Genomic DNA, 20,967 nt, shown 5'->3' on the forward strand with positions numbered 1-20,967 from the left:
TGTAATTTGCACTTGGCATATATGAATTACAAAGGGAAACATAAAGACTAACATCTGTCGAGACGGAAAGGAATTTTGAAGCAACAAATCGAAACAGTTGGTTGGTTTGGGTCGGCTAACCAGGTATCGGGTTTGAACGGAGGTGGAGTCTTTAATTATCCTCGGGAAAATCGTATCTACACCTATATTGCTCGCTTGGTGTGCACCTGGATCCATCATTCCTCGCTTTCCGTTCGTGCTTGGGGATGCATGAGCCTTTTGTTCCCGAGTTGTACGCAGCGATGTCTAAGAGAATGTACTATTAGTATTTATCTCTCTCTCGGCCTATCCGTTTCTCACGTTACTTATCCTGGAGCTGATTGCATCCTAGTTATATCCTCATGAGCTCGCATCTTGCAAATACCCGGCGTCAAAGTGAACGGCAACGTTGACTGACCTTGTCACCCAAAAGAGTTTCTGGAAACAGTCTTGCCTCATCATACCAGATTTCAACAAACGAAACGCACTCGTCAGCTGCTAAATCGGCGACGCCGTGGCGAGTGATTGACTGGCAACACACATACGAGCGCTTGCGTTGAGGGGCTATCGTACCTCAGAACGTTTTGGGTGCTGACAAAGGCATACTGAAGGTAGGAAACGCAGCGAAAGAGATGGTGATATGACTGAACGTCATTTCTAACATTTTAGGGTTCTTTAGCTTCGAGGCGTCGCAATACATATCGCATATGGCTTCGGTATCTGATATTGCCGAAGTCATACCTGCGCCAGAGTCATTGTTATCAACACATGAATCCGTCAGCAAGTGCTCGATGGAAGTTGATGCACCCATGTTTAGCAGGGGCCAGCAATTGGGCACGGTGGACATAGAGAGCACATCGCCAGCAGCATCACCCACATGGACATGATGAACCGGGATATAAACACCGATTCCGGAACCTCGATGATTTCGATATCTAGTATCAGTCGCGGAGAAACCCTGCGCCGTGGACAAATTCGAGAAGAGTCAGACTGCATGGGTTGAGAGGCTCGCCCCGTCAGGCTGAACACAACGTTCCTTGCGAATTAGCATGGTCTCATCTGGTTCGAAGGCGCCGCAGCGGTTCGCCCGCACACGCCTGTATACCTTGTCACGGTCTCATTCCCCAATGGTTGGTTCATCGCGTACCCGTATGATACAAGCTCATATCGATAAGAGGCCGCGCACAAGAAGCATGCATACCGGGCTATCAAGTACAGCCAGCAAGGCCAAGCGGGACATGAAATGATGGCTCATGGGCATCAATGTCTACATCTTTAGCGTTTCAAGCTATTTGCGATAAAGGGCGAAGTATAGCGAGTCGGCCAAGGTCGTGTGGTGTGCCTTGGATCACAACTACGGCTGTGATCACCCACTTAATCATTGAATTGAGACTGCAATCGAACAAGGCTGGGAACATTCCGTTTGGAAGTTCACGCAGGGGTACATGAGTATTCTGACACCACCTCAAGCGCGTCGCTCAACTTCTAGCTTTGTTTTGACGGTGTGATGGTCCCGCATCCGTTAATCGAGCAACTGACCCCTGGGACTACTTGGTTACCCATCCCATTGCCTTCACCAGTTGCGTTTGTCCCCAAGAAATTATTTTGCCTTCTGTCTACATTTAGGGTTAGTCTAGGACTTTAATTGTGATTGCTACCTTGTTGATAATTTGCTTACATGCACGTTGTTTCTGGGCACTTAGCCGAGCATTGTAGTATGTGATGAATACTTACTATGTAGAGGTAGTTGTGGACTGGAGAGACCGAAACACATGAAGAAAGATATATAGAGGCAATTCCTGCAAATACTCAATGTTGTTTGTTCGCTCTGTATTCGATAGAGTGTGATCACAATCCAGGGAAGCTACCATCCACGACGTACTTTGAGTGCTATTACCCCAACATAAACAACCCATTGCCTGCGTTCTGAGGTAGAAAATGGAAATGAGTAGGTACCTACAGGGAGGGGGCTTACCTGCCAACCTTTTCCGCGTAAGAGCTGCGTGAGTCGTTTTGTTAGTGACTTGCGTCGCACCTGTCTGACCAATTTCTCCCCCAGTGGTCGCCTTCTGCCTCTGTCAACTAGTTGGTTCTCCTTACTACCACCATTTCTACTTAGTATATTGCTATGCACTCTAACATCACATCCGGATACAATTTCAGTCGCGTGTTTCGTTTTCTCGTCATGACTATATCACAATTCACAGTACTTATTGGAACCTGTATCACCATCTCCCTTCCTGGCTTAACGATAAACAACCATCGCAATTTTCGCTCCAGCGACTGCACAGTACATACTCCAGGCAAAGTTCATACGAGCAAAATGTTAACATTGTGTATTTAGAGAGAGAAAAAGCCGACTATGGTTCCTTGTTGCCGCATCAAAGCCCCCCAATTCTGTAGTAACGAGATCCAAAACACTTGACAATACCGACTAAACCTACATTATAAAGCCAAACGAAAGTCCTTTTTATCATAGGTATCCAAAACTTCTTAGGATGCTCGACGACTGGTTATTCTTTTAACCTTATGACTGCCGCCATTACACTTGCGTACGCCAAGTATACCAAGAGTTGCTTAGTGAATCCCCGAACGAGCCATTGTATGAGAAAGCCGGCGACTAACACAAAGGCTAGATATGTTAGAATCGTGCCCGCCGGTGTCATCTTGCTCAGTGTCAATATAGCAACTGGCGCTGACACAAAGACACAAACAAAAAAGTTAAACATCCCAACGATTGCGAACCTAGCATATCTTCCCGAAATGAATGTGATCATGATACCCCCTTCATTCGACACAAGGTTCATAGCCCTCTACCGATGTGTCAGCAACTCCTCTCGACTAAAAAATTCAACGAGTAGACAAAGATTTACCATCATACGGCGAGATAAGGGATGGTGAGCCAAGTAACATATCCACTGATCTGGCTTGTCTGTCTTGTGAAGAGAGGCCCAGTCTTCGTTCTCTGCTCTGAGGTGAATTCCTTTTTCTTCTCCCCAATGCTGTTTCGCAAGATACAGCGAGCTGCGTAAGAAAACTCCGTTTGGCTCATCAAAGTCCATGATCTTGCTGAATTGGCATACGAATTGATCTTCAATAGGTATGCGTCAGTAAAATACGAACCGGAGGAAGGAACAAAATGGCTTACAATAGCGAACGAGCCTTGCCATAAACCTTTCCTGGTATTCCTCGAGGCCTTTATCATCCGACTTTATCATTTGTCTAAGCACCATTGCATCTCTTTCGATGCAATTTGCTTCCAAATCCACGCACAAGCTACCATTTTCCACATGGCGACGAAAGAGGATGTGTGTTGGATCTTGATCCTTCAAGGCGGCAAGCTTCAAAAGTTTACCCCTGCCTTACTTCAATATCAGCAGCCAACCTGCAGACTCCAAATGGTGGGGGCCATACCATATTCAGCAGTTTCCTCAGTTTGGGAATCTTCGACAAAAGCAATTAGGACACCAATTGTTATTTTAATGATTCAGAGACAAACCTAGTCTGACTTCTTCATTGTCTGATTGTTTAACTGTGGTTGCTGCTTGGCCTTCCAAGTGACTTGAGGCGTTTGTCATCTGAGACATTGAACTCGGGATATTGACAGGGGACATGATCAAAAAGTACTTTGAGGTTACTTGCTAACAAATCTGGACAGGAAGGTGTTCGAGAACGGGGTCGCCAGTGCCCTTATTTATCTTTTATAAATTTACAACTTCGGAACGTCATTTTGCACTTCGATTTATCATTATACAGAAGGGGAACATATAAGACCGAATCACCAGCACATACTTTTCGATGACACACAGCCTCCCAGGCCAACTAGTCGCACAAAATGAAGGAGATGACAAGCGGTCTACAGATGATCTCGAGAAGGTGCCATGCTGAGAACAGCATTCCACACAATCTGGATGCCTCAGCCAATTGTAACTTGATGCCTTGCAGCTTGTAGGGTTGGTGAAGAACAGCTAAGTCATAATGGAGGTAACTGCCTTGTACCTCCAAAGTCCAGGGTTGTCTATCATTTTCATTTGTCATTTGACACACATCCGTCGAGAAAAGGCCGCGCCAATTCTACCATAGAGGGCTGAGCTCACTTCCACCGCGCTTACAAGGATTACAACGACATATCAACATAACAGGAGGCTTCGCTCAAGACTGAGGGACACAAGCGATTAATGGGACTGTATGAAGTGTCACGACTACAAGAATTGATAACGAAGGTTTTATTCTTCAACGAAGATAAGGAGCTACCAGGCATTCAGAATTGACAAAGCCTGATTATCTCGGGCTTACACTAGTCTACTGTTTCTAAAACATAATTGAGGAACTGTAGACCAGAAGAGTTTCAAGATACTCTTGCCCATGTCGACACCTTCCAGGAATTCCACAAGCACTCATATCCTCCGAACATGATCCATTAAATAACAAGAGATATTTGTTCTGACATGATTAGCTATCTTTCTGACAAGGAGTTTGCTGTTTGCCCATGAATAAATAAAAGGTCATTTTTAGCTTTGGGGATCTTACATCCTATGCAGTGGAGGATACAGATTTGAATTCGAGTTTGACCACTGGAGCGAACTCCCTCTTAGTCTTCACTTTATCCTTTTCTTCTTCTGGAGGAGGTGATGGTGGTGGGTGCGGTACAATAAACCCGCGCTGGTTTAGATGCAATGGGTCATCCATGGTGAAAGGGATGTGTGTCAAGACGAGTAGAGTAGTATAGAAAAGGATGCGATGGTATTGAAAGAAAGAACGAAAGCAGGCTGCTCAGGCCATTTTATAGTTCATTCTCAGTCTGCTCACGGATGATACATTCTATTCTAGTCGAGCATGGCGAGGCGGGCAAGCGTTGTTTTCTCTCAAAACCTGCCTTATGTAGCTGCAAGATAAGAGAGAACAGAGCAGAAGTAAGGGAGTAATAGAGCCGGCCTTTGGAAGCGATGGGGGCTCGAGCAAAGACTCTTGACCGAGACTGTTGAGAGGAGAAGATTCTTCCCTGCAAGTTTACAGGATGAGCTACCAGCGCGATATCCAGTACCAAAAGGTTTCTGAAGGGAGGTCATTAATGATATATGATCAACAACCTGGTATGAAGGGCCAGAACGTAAGGCCATACGTCGTTAATGATGTCGGTGTACTCTGTAGACAGGGAAGCAGCCGGGGAAAGAGCTGTGACAGGGGGACGAGTTTCAACAAGCAGATTAATCGACGACTGGACAGGGCCAGGAACCCTTACGAACGCCACTGGTTAGCCCCTGTTCTGCCGGGGAAACTTCCATGCCAAAACCTGACATCTAGCAGGGTGAGTTGACTCATGTTGTGACTCTGGGATACAGAGGGTTGACTGTTCAAGAAAGCCGCCATCATCATCAAGTCCACGTAGTCTTATACAAACCGAAGAGGGAGAACGACACACAGGTTATTATAAGTCCTACGGCATCTTCTCCGAGTGGCTCCTAATGGGGGGCAACACTCTCCAATGTTCCATGAAACAGTACACAAGTCGTAGCCTGCTTTCGGCGTGAACATACGTGGTGGATTTAGTTAATTGGCATGGGTACCCTTGATCATAAACATCTAGTCAGGGTTGGGTTATGTACTAGTCTAGGGTCCCTCTCTTCATTCTGGCGTGAGTGAGTGCCCATGTACCAGCTAGCCCTGTACATTATTCCCGTGAGTGATAGGACCCATCGTGAACTTTGAAATAACTACCTCCTAGAGTGTTAGTCGAGGCTTTGCGAGTAAGATGAAACGAGGCCATGGCGGAAAGGAGACGCGCTCCAGCAGCCCAAGGTCGGTCTCTCAACAATATAGCTTTCGAGAGAATATGAGACTAAAGCAACTAAATCACTTTCGTGTCACTGTATTCTGAGTTCCTCTTGATCTTCGAGTCTAGCTGTTCTAATGAACTCCGAACCTGGGCAAGGCTGTGTAGAAGAACGAAACTGCCCCGGTAACCGTTTCTAGGCAGAGCTCTGGGATTGTCCAATGAGACAAGAACCTCGAGATCGGCAGAGAGAACTAAGCATCAACATTGCTATACCGTTTATGGAGACCAATAACCTTGGCACGGTTCTTCGGCTGTCGCTGATACCGACATGATGCTATGTTATGATCTTGCAAGACACTATCACACATGCAGCACTGTATTCCCACTCTTCTCTCTTTCCTCCAAACCGTTCAACGGCGCCCGCATACCTTCCTCGCTTCCAATAGTAGCCGGGCGATAGCCATACGGTGGCAGAGAGAACGTTTCACTTGTCTCTGGACATCCTCGCCCTACAGTACGACAAGAGCCGATAGGTCGATGTTCCAGTTCACACTGTTCCGGTCAAGCTGATCCTAGCGGCGCGGTGTGGACTTCTCGTCCTCTGTCCATGTTGTCGACATGCTGCTTGCTAACAAGGCTGCAGAACCCTCGTGTCAGCTAGAATATGGTAGAAGACTATGCGCCCAGCTGTATTGGCAGGGATGCAAGACATTCCTCCTCTACATGTAGTTTCCCCAAGCCCCTTGAGAGACACAAACCTAAAACGGACAGCGTATATGCTCTTTGTCGGTGTTAATAGTCCTTATGAAGATGCATGTACATTCTCCACAGTCAATCACGTTCTGGCGTCCATGAAACACAGGAAGCAGCGCATCGATGCTTCTCAGTGGTTTTGATGAGACCTTTGAAGAACTCCCCTGACTCAAGCTAATGCGTCGGGTTGTACACCGGATGAGGCGCCACCGCCCTATTATCCAGTTTGTACTGGTTCGCACGCTTGGATAAGGGCTGAGCTTGGCATTCAACTGATTCATTTCCCGTTAACTGTTCTGATACGTTTATGTATGTGATCTCGTCCTGTCTAAACACCCTACCCTACTTCCTAGAAGAGCATTCAAGAAGCCGTCATCACAAAAAGCCAAACACAGGAAGCTGTCCCTATCTCACAGCCTAAACGTTGTCAGATATAATTCTATCATTCGTATTCATAGTAGCCTAAGCATTTCAGTGAAATCTTCGATGCTTCGCTCGCTCGCTCCCTTGATCAAACTTTTCGACACTATCCATGCTACTATATATATAAGCGATTCGACTCTGCGATATGACAAACTCAAACCCTCTCGTCGGGCCAGTCCTGTCGGTTTTCTTGCTCCTCTTCCTCAGCCTCGCGCCATTCCTCAGGGGTCGTATGGAAAATAGTGGCGATAGCTGTGAAAGTAGCCCAAATTTCGCCGCATACAGCCAGATGCAACACTTGACTACCAAGAAAGTTGATAGCGAACACAAGATTCGACTCTCCCAAGAGATTAATTCCACAGATGTCATTAGTTGGAAGACCAAAACGTTGACGGAAAGTGCCTGCTACCAAGCGAAGTGCTGTTGCCTCCCACGGCGCAATTGCCAGTCTCAGAACTGCGTCAGCAAAAACATGCGAAGCGATCAGAGGAGGGATCTGCGTCAGCATAGTATCACAATAAGTGGTCGTAGGCATGACCGCTCCTCTTGCGTCAACACTTGGTCTCAGTTCCGCACTCCAGAGCCCAGGAGGTGCCTCACTTGTTTCGGCCGTAGCTTCAACATCAAAGCTGATCAGAGTGGCACTGACTGCCTCGTTGTCCTCTTCGTCGCTGGCGTAGTCGTCTCCTCTAACAGAGAAAGTGCTCGGTCGTCGAACAGCTTCCACTGGACCAGTATCGCTAGGTATTTGACCGTCTATGGGCCTAATAGGCGACACATCTTCGACGGTGCTACGATTGCGTCGATGCTCTGGCCTTTCACGGGGTCTGTCGGCCGAGGTCCAAGTACTTGTCATCCCTAGAGGTGAGCCAGTATTTGGTAGCCGCCTGTATATTCTTCCCATTATTTGCGGCCACCAGTCGCGAATCAATCTTTGCGTGATTACCCAAATAAGGAAAGGTGTTGATGATATGAAAAATCCCCCTGCCCATTGAAGTATTGACTGGAAAGAAAGCCCACCAAGCGGCGGGGGAGCTGGGATTGGTGAGTCTTGAGTGAAGGGGACGAAGAAAGAAAGGCTTGGAAGCCAACTGGTACTCGAAACCAGACCGAGCCGTTGCAAAGCAACAAATAGCTCCAGATGGACTCGCACGTACGACCATACTTCATGGACTCTTGAGGATTTGTGAGCCAACGTGGTATTTGATGACAAAGAGTTCGACTTACAGTCGACGACTAAACTGTCTGTCTGGTCGATCCCGCCACAACGAGGCCACTTGCCGATCAGCGTAATGACTTAAGAGATTGAGTGAAGCACCAGGTAAGATGTATTTGGTAACGGAAAAGGGATTCTGGGATTTTGCATACAAGTCCCAGAATGGGATGTGGGAATAACGCTTGTAAATCTGCGACAATTAGTAAAAGAAGCCACAACTGCTCTCGATCGATAGATAACATACAAGTATACGTTGACGAAACCCGTCCAAGCCAAAGGCACCAGCGGCGTCCACGCAGCGAAAAGCGGAAAAGGCAAGGTTGCGGCCGACATCGTCCTCGTACAAAGCATGCCTCTTGTCAGATTCGGCTTCTGGACTTGAGGTCGGATTTTCTTGCTCAGCAACTCCAATAACTAGCATGACTTCGTTATGCGATCTTATGATGTCTCTATTAATTTTCTTTGTCTCAGGGTTTATGGGACGACCCCTGTGATCAAACTGCTGAGTAGAACCGTCCCCATTCTGTTGGTCGTCATGATCGTCTTCCCATTCTACAACATCATCATAAGGTGACCGCCCCTACTAATGTCAGTTTTTTAGATTCCAATAATACTCCATATGAATTGAAGGAATCGCTCACAAGCGCTTGGGCGGTCAGAGGGCCTTGCATTCCCATAATGACGGCGCGCAACGACTCATGAATAGCACACGTCCATTTAGCGTGGTGTACAAAGTTGAGGGAGTATGGTTCGTAGTAAAGAGTTCAGTTCCAATTTATTATGGCCTTGGTTATCACGTAATGAAACAAATGAGTGCCCTCCTTTGCGCGATAACTTGGGCCTTGAAGGGATAAAGTAAAAGGAAGCTCCAGATACGAAGTCATGATACGAAGCGCATGAGTGGCACTGTGGCTAGTGGCGTGGCGCACAAGATCGAGCTAATGCACGTTGCGACCAATCAAATACCTCGTCGCCACGACGGCCAAAAAAAAATCTAGGAAACTTCAAGTCGCGGACCCATGATAGTTTCTTTGCATCGAATATTTGTCCAACCTACAACATAACAACACAATGGCAAATAAGCAGCCTTTAAAGACGACGTTTGACGTAGAGCACGTCATTCGTCCTATATTCACGGGAGGATCAGTCTCGATCGACAATGACGCCCGAATTCTAGCGACAGTCCTTGGTGAGGATGTGGTTCTCACTGATCCTACCAACGGCAAGCACTTGGCTCAAATTGAGGGGGTAAGAGATATCTTCAGGCCGCTCTCTAGACAACAACTGACATTTCGCAGGACGGAGAGCTCATTTCTACATTAACTTGTTAGTTTCTTGCAGTCACGCAAAATTACGATTAGACTAACACATACAGTGACACCCTCTGGATCGCATCTCATTATCTGCTCACGTTCGTTATCTATGAGAATCTATTATTTGAAGAGATCTGAGGACGACGAAACCATCGAGGCTACTGCTACTAGATCAGTCAAGGCTCACTCAACCCCGGTTAATGTACTTACAGTTGATCGAACCAGCACGTTGCTGGCCACTGGAGGTACCGATGGCGCTGTCAAGGTCTGGGACATTGTCGGCGGTTATGTCACCCATACTTTCCGTGGATCTTCAGTTCTTGTGTCATCACTACGATTCTTTGAGGCTGCCTCTCGTTCAAATGAGACTCAATCACGAAAGGGTAAAAAGTCCAAGCGTCAGGAGGAGTCCGACGAAGAAGAAGAGAGCTCAACCACTATCAACTTCCGCCTTGCATGCGGCCAGCAAGACGGCAAGGTCCGTGTGTGGGATTTGCACAAGCGCAACTGTGTAGCCAACCTAGATTCCCACGTCTCAGATGTGCAAGGACTCGACTACTCTCCTGAACAACATGCTTTAGTCACCGCTGGCAGAGACAAGACCATAACATGGTGGGATGCAAAGTCCTGGAAGATTCGCAAAGTTGTGCCTTGTCTAGAGTTGGTGGAAGCGGCTGGCTTCATTGACGATGGAAACTTGACCTACTCTGCCGGTGCTAATGGTTCTCTTCGCATTTGGGACACGGATACTGGCAAGGAAGTCACTCCCCAACAACCTGCAAAGAGCGAGGAGGAGGGTATTGTGTCTGCAATTTATCGCCCCGGGCTACCCTTTATCCTACTTGTTCAAGTAGACCACACTCTCGCACTCTACAAGCCACCCCAAAAAGCAGACGCCGCCTCCTTGTCGGCACCCGAGCCCTTCCGAAGAATATCTGGTACACACGACGACATTATCGACTTGGGTTACCTGCTTCCCGACCGTTCGATGGTTGCGTTGGCTACAAATTCCGAGGATGTCAGGATCGTGTCTGTTGTAGAGACACAGGACCAAGACGATGGAGGCAATTCCGGGTCAAGCCCCTACTTCGGCCAAGATGTTGCTCTCCTGAAGGGCCACGACGAGATCGTCATTTCATTGGATATTGACTGGTCAGGTCATTGGATAGCGACAGGTGCGAAGGACAACACCGCTAGGCTTTGGCGCATTGATCCTGCAAACAACTCTTACACCTGCTGGGCTGTCTTTTCTGGTCATGCTGAATCTTTAGGTGCTGTTGCGCTCCCCAAGAGTGTTCCTCCTGAATCATCAGCAGCCAGAACCGATCCCCTCAGCCACCCCCCTGCGTTCCTCATCACCGGTTCGCAGGATCAGACCGTCAAGAAATGGGAAATCCCCCGTACAGCCCAACAACAAGGCCACAAGAACAGTGCCCGCGCTATCTTTACCCGAAAAGCCCACGAAAAGGACATCAATGCCATCAATGTTCACCATTCGAACCAGCTCTTCGCGTCTGCGTCACAAGATAAGACGGTCAAGATTTGGTCTGCAGAGGAAGGTGAAGTCCAGGGCATTCTGCGTGGACACAAGCGTGGTGTCTGGTCCGTACAATTCTCTCCTGCTCAGATGCCGGCTATTCAGGGCGAAGATGGGCCTGTCACTGGAAAGGGTGTGATTCTTACTGGCAGTGGTGACAAGACTATCAAGCTCTGGAATCTCGCCAGTTATACTTGTGTAAGGACTTTTGAAGGTCATTCCAACAGTATTTTGAAGGTTGCGTGGTTGAACATGCCTACCAGCCAGGAACAGTCCAAGAAACGAGTCCATTTCGCCAGTGCCGGTGGCGATGGTCTCGTAAAGGTTTGGGATGCAAACTCGGGAGAAACCGAATGCACTCTTGACAACCACGAGGACCGTGTTTGGGTTGTGGCTGTTCACCCTGAAAACAACACTATCGTGTCTGGTAGCGGTGACTCTACTGTCACTTTCTGGAAAGATACGTCGTCCGAGACTCAAGCTGCAGCGTCTCAAGCCGCACTCAAGGTGATTGAGCAGGAGCAGGAGCTTGAGAACCACATCCATGCCGGTTCATTCCGCGAGGCTATCACGCTCGCATTGCAGCTCAACCATCCTGGAAGACTGCTCAGCCTGTTCAATTCAGTCATGACAACAGAAAAGCCTGACAAGGGTAGCCTGAGTGGCTTGAGAGCTGTGGATGAGGTACTAGGCAGTTTGTCTGACGAGCAGATCTTCTTGCTTCTTCTGAGACTGCGGGATTGGAACACAAACGCACGTACCGCTCCTGTGGCGCAGAGGATTCTGTGGACGTTGATCCGAAGCTACCCTGCTTCCAAGTTCTCAAACCTGTCAGTTAAGGGAGCCAAGGGACAGAAGAGCTTGAAGGATGTGCTTCACGCCATTCAAGTGTACACCGAGAGACATTACAAGCGAACAGAGGAGTTGGTTGACGAGAGTTATCTGGTGGAATATACCCTGCAGGAGATGGACGATCTCGCGCCCATGCTGGAAGATGAGAATGGTCTGCTACAAGACGGCAGTGAAGATGTTGTCATGGCTGGTTAAAAGCGCAAACACTACAATTGGCAATGTTTTTTTTAGTTGGTTGATAACTTATAATCATACTCGCATAGTCTTTGGAGTATACAGGTTTAGATAAAATGCTTGACTTTTGTTTTTGAATAACACTATGACAAGTGCAAGGTTGTGTTAGTGATTCTAGTAGAGGTACTACTGTACGTCTAGAAGTCTTGATATATGCTCAATGAAATGGGCAAGACGACAGGTAAAAGTAATACGAAGCAAAAGGAGTGTCTTAGCACACAACAGCGAGCTTGATACAATCTCCAGGCTGCGATATCAAATGTTTCGTAATATAAGTATTCTGTTCGTCCCATGGATGCTGTAAATTGACATGCAGGCTACCATCAGCTAAATGTGGGCCTGGACCTGAGCTTCAAGGCTCCACCCGTAACCGCATACAACCTACAACTTCAAACGTTCATCCACGACGTCGAGTCTTAGCCAAAAAACTGCGCAACAAGAGGAGATAAAGGACAAAGTCTCTCCTGCAATTCGAAAATGTCCAAACGACAGGCCTCAGAGGCCCTTGAAGATATCGCTTCGCCAGCTTCCAAGAGGTCTCGATTAGATTTCGATACGCCTGAACCGGGGACAGAAGAACTTATTAACGAGACGAATACCAATGGAAACGCGCAAGAAGTCGACGACGATGACGACTTTGACGACCAAGAAACAATCCCCGCAGCACCCATAAGGCAGTCCGCACCTACAGAAGGATATGATGACCTCTACCTCGACACCATCGATCGCAACGTGCTCGACTTTGACTTCGAGAAGCTCTGCTCCGTATCCCTCTCCAACATCAATGTCTACGCATGCCTAGTCTGTGGCAAGTACTTTCAGGGTCGCGGTCCCAAGTCGCACGCCTACTTTCACTCTCTCGACGAGGACCACCACGTCTACATCAACCTCGAGTCACAGCGCGTCTACGTCCTCCCTGAAGGTTACGAGGTCAAGAGCCGCGCGCTCGAAGACATCAAATATGTCGCGGATCCGCGCTACACCAAGAAGGAGGTTATCGAGATGGACCGCACGCGACGCACGAGTCAGACGCTTGATGCGAAAGAGTATATCCCTGGATTCGTTGGAATGAACAATATCAAGGAGAACGACTACTTCAACGTTGTTGTACAGGCGCTGGCGCATGTGGCTCCATTACGCAATTATCTTCTTCTCGAGGACTTTTCAAGCAAGACGGAGCTCGTCAAGCGAGCCAGTATTCTGGTGCGCAAGATTTGGAACCCAAGGGCGTTCAAAGCTCATGTCTCGCCCCACGAACTTCTCCAGGAGATTTCCCTTCGCTCCAACAAGCGCTTCAACCTTACCTCACAATCAGACCCCGTTGACTTCTTGTCATGGTTTCTCAACAATCTCCACCTCGGCCTCGGTGGAAGCAAGACCAAGCCCGGCAGCTCCATGATTCAGCGCACATTCCAGGGCAAAATGAAGATAGAGTCGCAAGCCATCACAGCTCGCGCAGATGCTACCGACCGACTGCGCTTTGAGGATGCCGATGTTAAGGTTGACATAGTGCGCTTTCTCCTTCTGACGCTTGATCTCCCCTCAACGCCCCTTTTCCAGGACGAGCTTGAGAAGAACATTATTCCCCAAGTCCCATTAACGACTATCCTCACAAAGTACGATGGCCAGCGAGCTCAAGAACACCATGCTCAACGCAAGCGCTACCGACTTATGCACCCTCTTCCCCCCTATCTTGCGTTCCACGTAAAGCGTTTCTCACAGAACAAGTTTGTTTCTGAACGCAACCCCACAATCGTAACATTTGATGCGCGCAATCTCGATATGTCACCCTACGTGGAGCCAAACCCCAAAGAGTGGCCTCCCGGCGAGCCCATCTGGTATGATCTCGTTGCAAACGTGGTCCACGAGGCTGTGCGCACACGAGAAGATGTCGTTGACAGCGGCGAGGAGCGCAAGACATGGAAGGTACAGCTGAAAAACAAGGCTACGGGAGAATGGGTCGTGTGTCAGGATCTGTACGTTGATAAGGTGCAGAGTGAGCTTTTGTACCTTGGCGAAACCTACCTCCAGATCTGGGAAAGGAGGAGAGAGCCCAACAAGGGTAAGGGCAGGGCCTCATAATCTCGTAAGACATGATGGTATATTCGAGTCCCGAAACTTAATAATAGAATGTTATACCCTCTCTGACACTTGCACTATTGGATTCTATACAATCTGTAAGCCGAAGGCTTCGTTACCGTTGGAGACTAAAGAGTATCATAAATACAGCAAGCTCGTATCACAGAATCCTTTACTTCATTCAAGTCAGAGCATCGGCACCCACTTGCTCTGTCGTTATCACTGCAAGATTGTAGTTTGTGAAAGACATATCTCGTTCTTGGGCGAGAAACCTCAACCCCAAAGCTTACTCTGAATTGTAGCTCTCGCTGAAATCCGCTATTTGGGCGAGCCAACCCCAGTTCATACGCAGCTAGTAATACATTGTCAATAGACAAGATCATCCGCTTGATTCCGTTGTTCCCAACCATTGTCCTCATAACCCAGTCCAGCCATTCCAACCGTCCACCCAAATCCTAGTAAACACGTTATCACAGTCCATCCAGAAGACTTCTCCAACTCCTAACTAAATGGTGCTTATGCGACAAAGACAATAGAAAAGCGATTCAATCAAGATCGACAGGTAAAATAACTTGACGAAGAAGCAGTATCATAAAATACAATACAGAGATCGCACTAGAGGTTTGAAAGGCGGCCAGCAGTCCTCCTCTATGATTGAGATTGCTCAGCTGCCTGCTTAGAAGGTCCACCAGCGTGACGCTTGTCGTGGTGATGGAGTTGACCAGCCTTTTCGCGGCGTGACTCTTCTATGGCTGTCCGTTGCTGAATACTAGAGTCGTGACTCTTGAATTCAACACGAGTGTTGGGCGGGAAGTTGAGGACATGCTTCATGGTCTCGCTATTTTGAGTCAGTTGTAGTCCCTGTAACAAGTCAACACACCGGACAAACTTACCGAATTTTAATGACTCGACCACCATCGGTTCGTGTCCAGATACTGAGAATGTCCTCGCCATTGCGCACACTCAACACAGCGCCGCAGACGTCTTCACCAGCCTCGCCGAATTGGTCGCCAATGAGGTTGAGCAGAAGATCTTCCCAGTATCGGTCGGACACGCCCTTCTTCATTCGCACCACCCATTTTCCGCCCTTCTTGTTGATATCATCCTCCCATATTGGGCGGACACCCTTTTTGAACAGATGAAAGTCCGAGACAACGGGAAGTACGGAGGGGCGCTTTAGGTAAGCATACATCTCCCAGAACTCCTCCGCTGTTCGCACAGTAGCGATTTCATGTAGTGTTTTCTCGTACTCGATGTAGCCGTGTGCCTTTGAAATCGGGGGTCGGTACCAGAAAGTCCACGAGTCTATCAACGGATGTGAAAGAGGGGCTGTAGGTGCTCCAGACTGGTTGCTCTCGGAAATCGCGGCCATGCCAGAAGCTTTTCCAACAGCCTTGGCAGAGTCCTTCTTGGGAGCTGCCGAGGCCATGGCCATCTCGAAAGGATTGCCCGCCGTCTTGGGGGTTTTAGCCGACCCAAACGAGGCGAATGCTCCAGAGCCTAGGCCAAAGGCGCTGGAAGCGCCACTGGTGGGGGATACGAGACCTCCAGGTGTGGTGTTGAAAGGATTCGGTTTCATCGATGATGGGGTTTCGCCGCCTTGACGCTTGGAGAAAGAGGCATTGCGACTGAAAGTGTCACCACTGGACCCTTGGCCCGGTGTTGCGAGGGAAAGCTTGCCGGGGCTGTGGAGTTATGATTAAACTTTGTTCTCAATAGTAGAGGTGTATGTGACTTACTTTGTGCGGCGGGCCCAGAGGTTGCTGGTATCCATCAAGACTGAAGTAACAGGTACGTCTGAGAATCAAGGTAGGGCGGGGAAGGCTGGTTCAAGATGCCTTCGAACGGACGTGAAGACAAGTATCGAAGAGTACGTGTACGATGTGGCGAGCGTTGCTGGAGCGGATCTGGTAGGGTTTGGTTTCGGTTCGTAGGGAAAAGCGGACGAAGTTGGTGATACTGGTTTTGTTGTGTTGCACGGTTTGGAAGTCGGATGAGGGGATGATCAGTATGTTCACAGCAAAAGTTGGGTGTATAAAGAAGTTGTTATGTAAACAGTATACTCGGTAGGGATATGGGGGTATCGGAGGTTCTTTGGGAATTTGAGTTAGTATGGATGGAATAGCAGTATCTGAGGATTTTGAAGAATAGATGATGAAGTTGGGTGGGTTTTGGTCTGAGAAGTGTTGCGAGAGAGGAGATGGATCTAGTGATGGAAGAAATTCTAACTTAGCAGCCCACCTACCAGAAAATCCAGACTCCAGGGCTTCCATCAGAGGTGCATCATTAAACAGGTATCCACGATGTAGAATACGGCACGAGCCAGCAGGGAAGCTACCCGTAAGCTACTTGTATCTTGCTTTCCACATACAGTACCGCGACTCGTCTTGGCTAGCACCCAACTCGCTGGAAAACCCCCCATTCCTGGTCTATGGAAGGCACGCGCCCGACCTTGACGGTATATGACTGCGCTAATCCAACCCCAGCCTTCAGGTCAGTCCAGGGACCCATGAGAGAGTTGTCGCAACTGACCCTGCGTCAGAGGCTAATAAAAGTCCAGAAAATGACAGTGACACAATTAGTACTACGCACCAGGGCAGCGTGCCCCCTTGTTCCCGTTGCCAGCAATTATTTGGTCCAAGTGTAAGCTTCTAGAAGCAATTGGTACATAGCTTAGCCGCCGCGTACACAACCAATTCTCATGAGATCGACAAAGGGAACAATAAAATCTTAGACATGAAAAAGCCTTTTATCTCTGTGGTACTAAACGTGTAGTTAGTTAGTTACCTTGATTAGAATTGGCTGAGAATCGAGCAAACCAGCTCTGGAACTGCCTATCGATACATTATGCAAGTGATCAATTCCTATGATTCATATCGTCGTCACTGACGTCCACAACAAGCACACTATGCATTTCTTAATCTGGTCATGATAACTGTATCGATTAGGAATCTGCCGTCGTACTTGGTCTCAACGGTATTATTGTCCTACGCCAGACGAGGAACATTAGGTACATGCATGTCACTTATACCCAAACGGACGGTAAAATTGCTATTGCAGCTCGGCTCCGAAATATGAGACCAGCCAGTCCCAAGTGAAACCCCTGCCTCATGAAGAAACGGATGATCATGACTACTGCACAAGTCTCTTTCCAATCAACTGTGGCCGGGATGAATAACAGGGTACAGGACACTCAATTCCTAGTCTCTTCTGCCATAACATAGATAACCAACTGACGGTATTGACCTTCTGCTATTCGAATTGATCACACTGTCGCATCTTTTACACAGAAACGCGTTCGCGGAAAGTCTGCGCCACACGCCCTGGAGTCAGTGGCTGTTGTTCAAGTGAGCTCTTAGGTAGTAGGTACAGAGAGGTAGTTGCAGAATTTATATCAGAGATTCTTAAGTGACAAAAGAAAGTTGAAGCTTTTTTTTTTTTTTTTTTACGTATGAAAACAGAAGCTCGATACTCCATTTCTCTCCGGTACTGCTTCAGTCAGGCGGGAACCGATTGTCTTTCACTTATACCCAGCCAGTTGTAAGCTTGCCCTCCACCGTTTCTACTATTGGTGCATCGTGTGTCGTGTGTCGTGTGTCGTGTGTCTAACCAGCCACCGCCGCGCGGCCCCACTTAAAAGTTATCGCAACTTCTTATCTTCGAAAAAAAATTGGGCAGAGCTTCAAGACCTGCACTCAAAAGTTAAGGGACCAACGATATATTCCACGCGCCTCCTCCACCACCGTCGCAATGGGTGTCACACGAACAAAAACCGTCAAGAACAAGCATGCTGCCGCTCCCGGCGGTGCAAAGTCTTCCAAGCACTCCGCCGCCGATGGCTTTGCCAAATCCAAGAAGCCAAAGGGCACCCCGCCGTCCAAGCAGGTCAAGGACAAGGGTCGCGAGGCGCTTCTTCAGAAGTTCAAAAACCCTAAGAAGAAGAAGTACACGGATGAGCAACTCGGAATCCCAGCTCTCAACACTGTCACTCCCGTCGGTGTGGTGAAGCCCAAGGGCAAGAAGAAGGGCAAGGTTTTCGCTGATGACCCGGTACGGCTCCCATTCCAGAGTCTCCATGAGCAATTCTAACATTGTGTTTCTACAGGAGAGTATGAGCACCATTATGGCTCTTGTCCAGGCCGAAAAGGATGGCCAAATCGAGTCCAAGATGATCAAGCAGCGCAAGATGGAGGAGATTCGCGAAGCGCGCAAGGTCGAGGCCGAGAAGAAGGAGCAAGAGAGGAATTCAAAGCTTGAGGACACCAAGAACTCTCTTCGGAAGTCAAGAAAGCGCAAGAGCACCGGCGATGAGGACAACATCAAGGAATTCTCTACAGCGGGCACCAAGGCGGCCAAGGGCAAGGGCAAAAAGCAAGTGTCGTTCGCCTAGACCCCTAATTGACAGAGAACAGTCGGAAATGTTTCGGAGTTGCTGCATCGTTTGGCGCATGGAGTTTGGTAGATGGGCTGAGGTTATGCCCTCTCTGGTGGTCTCTAGAGAATCGGCGGTACAAAAGCACAACATAGTTCTTGAATTATGGCTGCTCCCACGGGTGCAGATCCTGTTAATCGACAAAAACGTTCGAAAATATCAGAATTTAAACCATTGTCTATCTAACAAATCTATTCTTCTCTATCAAGTTTGCTTTTGTGTATATATATATCCATACTCTACAGTCTATCATGATTAGCATATAAGGTAAGGTGACAACAGCTGCGCTTTCAGTCCTCAGAAATCATCAGCTTGCGTCTCATGGGACTGTATCCGTGTCCAGCAGTGAAGGCACCGCCGTTCGGGTTTGCCTGGGGCTTGAGGCTGTCGAGATCGGTCTTGAAAGCCAGATGGTTCAGGAAGTTGGCAACCTGAGAACGTTAGCTTAGGCTTCTCGTACTTTCATGATTAAAACTTACAGGCTTGGGGAACCAGCGGCTACCTCCGGACTCAAACCAACACAAATGCCCTCCGAGACTCGATGTGAGAAGAATAGTGTTGGGGTTCTGCTTGAACTCCTCGTAAGGTATGGCTTCCTTGACAGCAATCTATTGATAGTCAGAAATACTTCACATCAGGCGTAACAAATGCATTCAAGGAATAGCACTCACAGGATCATCAGTGGCATGAATAGCCAGGAAAGGAATCTCAATTGACAAGATTGAGTCAACGGACGAGGCATCTCGGTAGTACGCAGTCTCGGTGGGATAGCCCCAAGAAGGGCACCTGTAGAAATTAGTGTTTGGTCTAAAGGAGGAATATGATTTGCTTACTGAATCAAGCGATCAAACTCATAGAGATACGTGATCTTCATAACGGCATCAACGTCAATTGTGCTATACTGTTCCAGTTCCTTTCTATGTGTAGCAGCGAGTTCCTTCAGAGCACCTAAGTCCCATTAGCTCACAGTAAAACGAGCAATGATGCTGTAAATAACTCACTGCCCATGACTCGCAAGTACACCTCTTTGCCGATGTAGCTGTTTTGGAGGATCTTGCTGGAAACATCAAGGTTAAAGGGGTTCGAGCAAACAACAGCTCCCTTGAGAACACAGTTAGGGCCCTCTTCACCACAATAGTTGGTGAGCATGTTTGCGCCGAGCGAGAATCCTAGACCGAAAAGGGGTCGGTTGGGGAACTTCTTCTGTAGCCATTTCACTGTCTTGAGTTCTATTAACAGAGTTCCGGTTTTGGAGTGCTGATGACCTTACCTGACGAATATCCCAGGTCGCTCGCGCGTTATACAACACACCGCTGGTGATTTTGGACCGGGCACAACCTCTTGAGTTGACAACACAGGCCTCCCAGCCACCCTCACCAATCATGGGCGCAATTGTGTGTCGCAGGTAGATCTCATGTGAACCACCCGAAAGGCCATGCAAGATGACGAGCATGGGCTTGGTGTCGTCGGATCCAAAGTTCTCAAACTCTTCGTCGGTGAGGTAAGCTGTTCGGCGCGACAGGGTAGGATCATCAGGAGCCTCAAAGGGCTCAACGGCGAAATCTACAGCAAATGTTCCATGGTAAATCTTGTGGTCGGCATCAAAAATCTTGCGCTTGTAGTAGATTTTGGGACCAGCAGGCTTGGTGGCCGTCCACATTGTCTGCAGGTGACCATTGAAGAGCAGAGGGTTCAAGTTGCATGGCGGCGTTGCCTTTTCGGTGATGGACAAGAGATCGGTCTCGTTGCCGTCCTTTTCCGTCACCTTGCGCGGTGTAGGCGCATGAGTGAAGTCGATTGCTGCACGTCCAAGCCACTCCATGATGGAAAAGCGCACCTGCAGGGTTTGAGACAGCGCTAGGTAGATCAAACAAGAGATACAAGATCGGGTACTACTGCAGCGAGCAAAGAAGTAGACTAAATCAGAGCAAAAAAATGGCGAAACGTAAAGAATAACCGGCGAGATTAGACTGTATTAATAGATTCTCGCATTCTGCCAGCAAATCGCCCCCGACAAGACGGAACGGGGTCCATCTTGGTTAAAAAGGACGGGCCTACGGTATCCACCGCCTCCGATGTCCGACATTCATCAATACCACCTCTTGGGAGGAACTGCTGGCATGTGTAACTTGTTCAAATCCATTGTGCTATGTGTTTCGTCAGACATTCAGCTCAGCATGTCTTTATTTTTTCATTCTCCCAATTTGGATATAAAAGAAGCAGAAAAGGGAGAAAAGAATGGCCCGAGTCAGGTCCTTTGACGTATCTTGAACAGCCGGTTTGATAATGTCTGAAGCTTGCATTTTAAACTCCCTTCTTGGGTGTAAACTGACA

General features: G+C 48.2%; 7 protein-coding genes across 7 annotated transcripts; 3 read left to right on the forward strand and 4 right to left on the reverse strand.

The window, feature by feature from the left end:
* Nucleotides 1-4,551: 4,551 nt before the first annotated feature.
* On the reverse strand, nt 4,552-4,707 carry FPSE_11880 (uncharacterized protein; the record flags this gene model as incomplete). The annotated part of the gene is made up of 1 exon (XM_009264997.1): nt 4,552-4,707. The coding sequence occupies one exon, from the start codon at nt 4,705-4,707 to the stop codon at nt 4,552-4,554; it is 156 nt and encodes a 51-aa protein (XP_009263272.1).
* Nucleotides 4,708-7,124: 2,417 nt separating this feature from the next.
* Nucleotides 7,125-8,863, reverse strand: FPSE_11879 (uncharacterized protein; the record flags this gene model as incomplete). The annotated part of the gene is made up of 4 exons (XM_009264996.1): nt 7,125-8,145; nt 8,198-8,376; nt 8,431-8,766; nt 8,828-8,863. 4 exons carry the CDS (start codon nt 8,861-8,863, stop codon nt 7,125-7,127), a joined length of 1,572 nt encoding a protein of 523 aa, XP_009263271.1.
* Nucleotides 8,864-9,257: 394 nt separating this feature from the next.
* FPSE_11878 (uncharacterized protein) lies at nt 9,258-12,083 on the forward strand (the record flags this gene model as incomplete). The annotated part of the gene is made up of 3 exons (XM_009264995.1): nt 9,258-9,434; nt 9,485-9,512; nt 9,562-12,083. The coding sequence occupies 3 exons, from the start codon at nt 9,258-9,260 to the stop codon at nt 12,081-12,083; spliced, it is 2,727 nt and encodes a 908-aa protein (XP_009263270.1).
* A 516-nt stretch (nt 12,084-12,599) lies between these two features.
* Nucleotides 12,600-14,204, forward strand: FPSE_11877 (uncharacterized protein; the record flags this gene model as incomplete). Its single annotated transcript, XM_009264994.1, has 1 exon — nt 12,600-14,204. One exon carries the CDS (start codon nt 12,600-12,602, stop codon nt 14,202-14,204), a length of 1,605 nt encoding a protein of 534 aa, XP_009263269.1.
* A 645-nt stretch (nt 14,205-14,849) lies between these two features.
* On the reverse strand, nt 14,850-15,975 carry FPSE_11876 (uncharacterized protein; the record flags this gene model as incomplete). The annotated part of the gene is made up of 3 exons (XM_009264993.1): nt 14,850-15,039; nt 15,095-15,886; nt 15,941-15,975. 3 exons carry the CDS (start codon nt 15,973-15,975, stop codon nt 14,850-14,852), a joined length of 1,017 nt encoding a protein of 338 aa, XP_009263268.1.
* A 1,976-nt stretch (nt 15,976-17,951) lies between these two features.
* On the forward strand, nt 17,952-18,591 carry FPSE_11875 (uncharacterized protein; the record flags this gene model as incomplete). The annotated part of the gene is made up of 2 exons (XM_009264992.1): nt 17,952-18,251; nt 18,307-18,591. 2 exons carry the CDS (start codon nt 17,952-17,954, stop codon nt 18,589-18,591), a joined length of 585 nt encoding a protein of 194 aa, XP_009263267.1.
* A 332-nt stretch (nt 18,592-18,923) lies between these two features.
* FPSE_11874 (uncharacterized protein) lies at nt 18,924-20,455 on the reverse strand (the record flags this gene model as incomplete). The annotated part of the gene is made up of 6 exons (XM_009264991.1): nt 18,924-19,064; nt 19,113-19,241; nt 19,305-19,419; nt 19,467-19,581; nt 19,635-19,854; nt 19,904-20,455. The coding sequence occupies 6 exons, from the start codon at nt 20,453-20,455 to the stop codon at nt 18,924-18,926; spliced, it is 1,272 nt and encodes a 423-aa protein (XP_009263266.1).
* Between the last annotated feature and the right edge of the window lie 512 nt (nt 20,456-20,967).

Source organism: Fusarium pseudograminearum, chromosome 4, assembly GCF_000303195.2.
Source record: "Fusarium pseudograminearum CS3096 chromosome 4, whole genome shotgun sequence".
In the NCBI taxonomy this organism is placed as follows: Eukaryota; Fungi; Ascomycota; class Sordariomycetes; order Hypocreales; family Nectriaceae; genus Fusarium; species Fusarium pseudograminearum.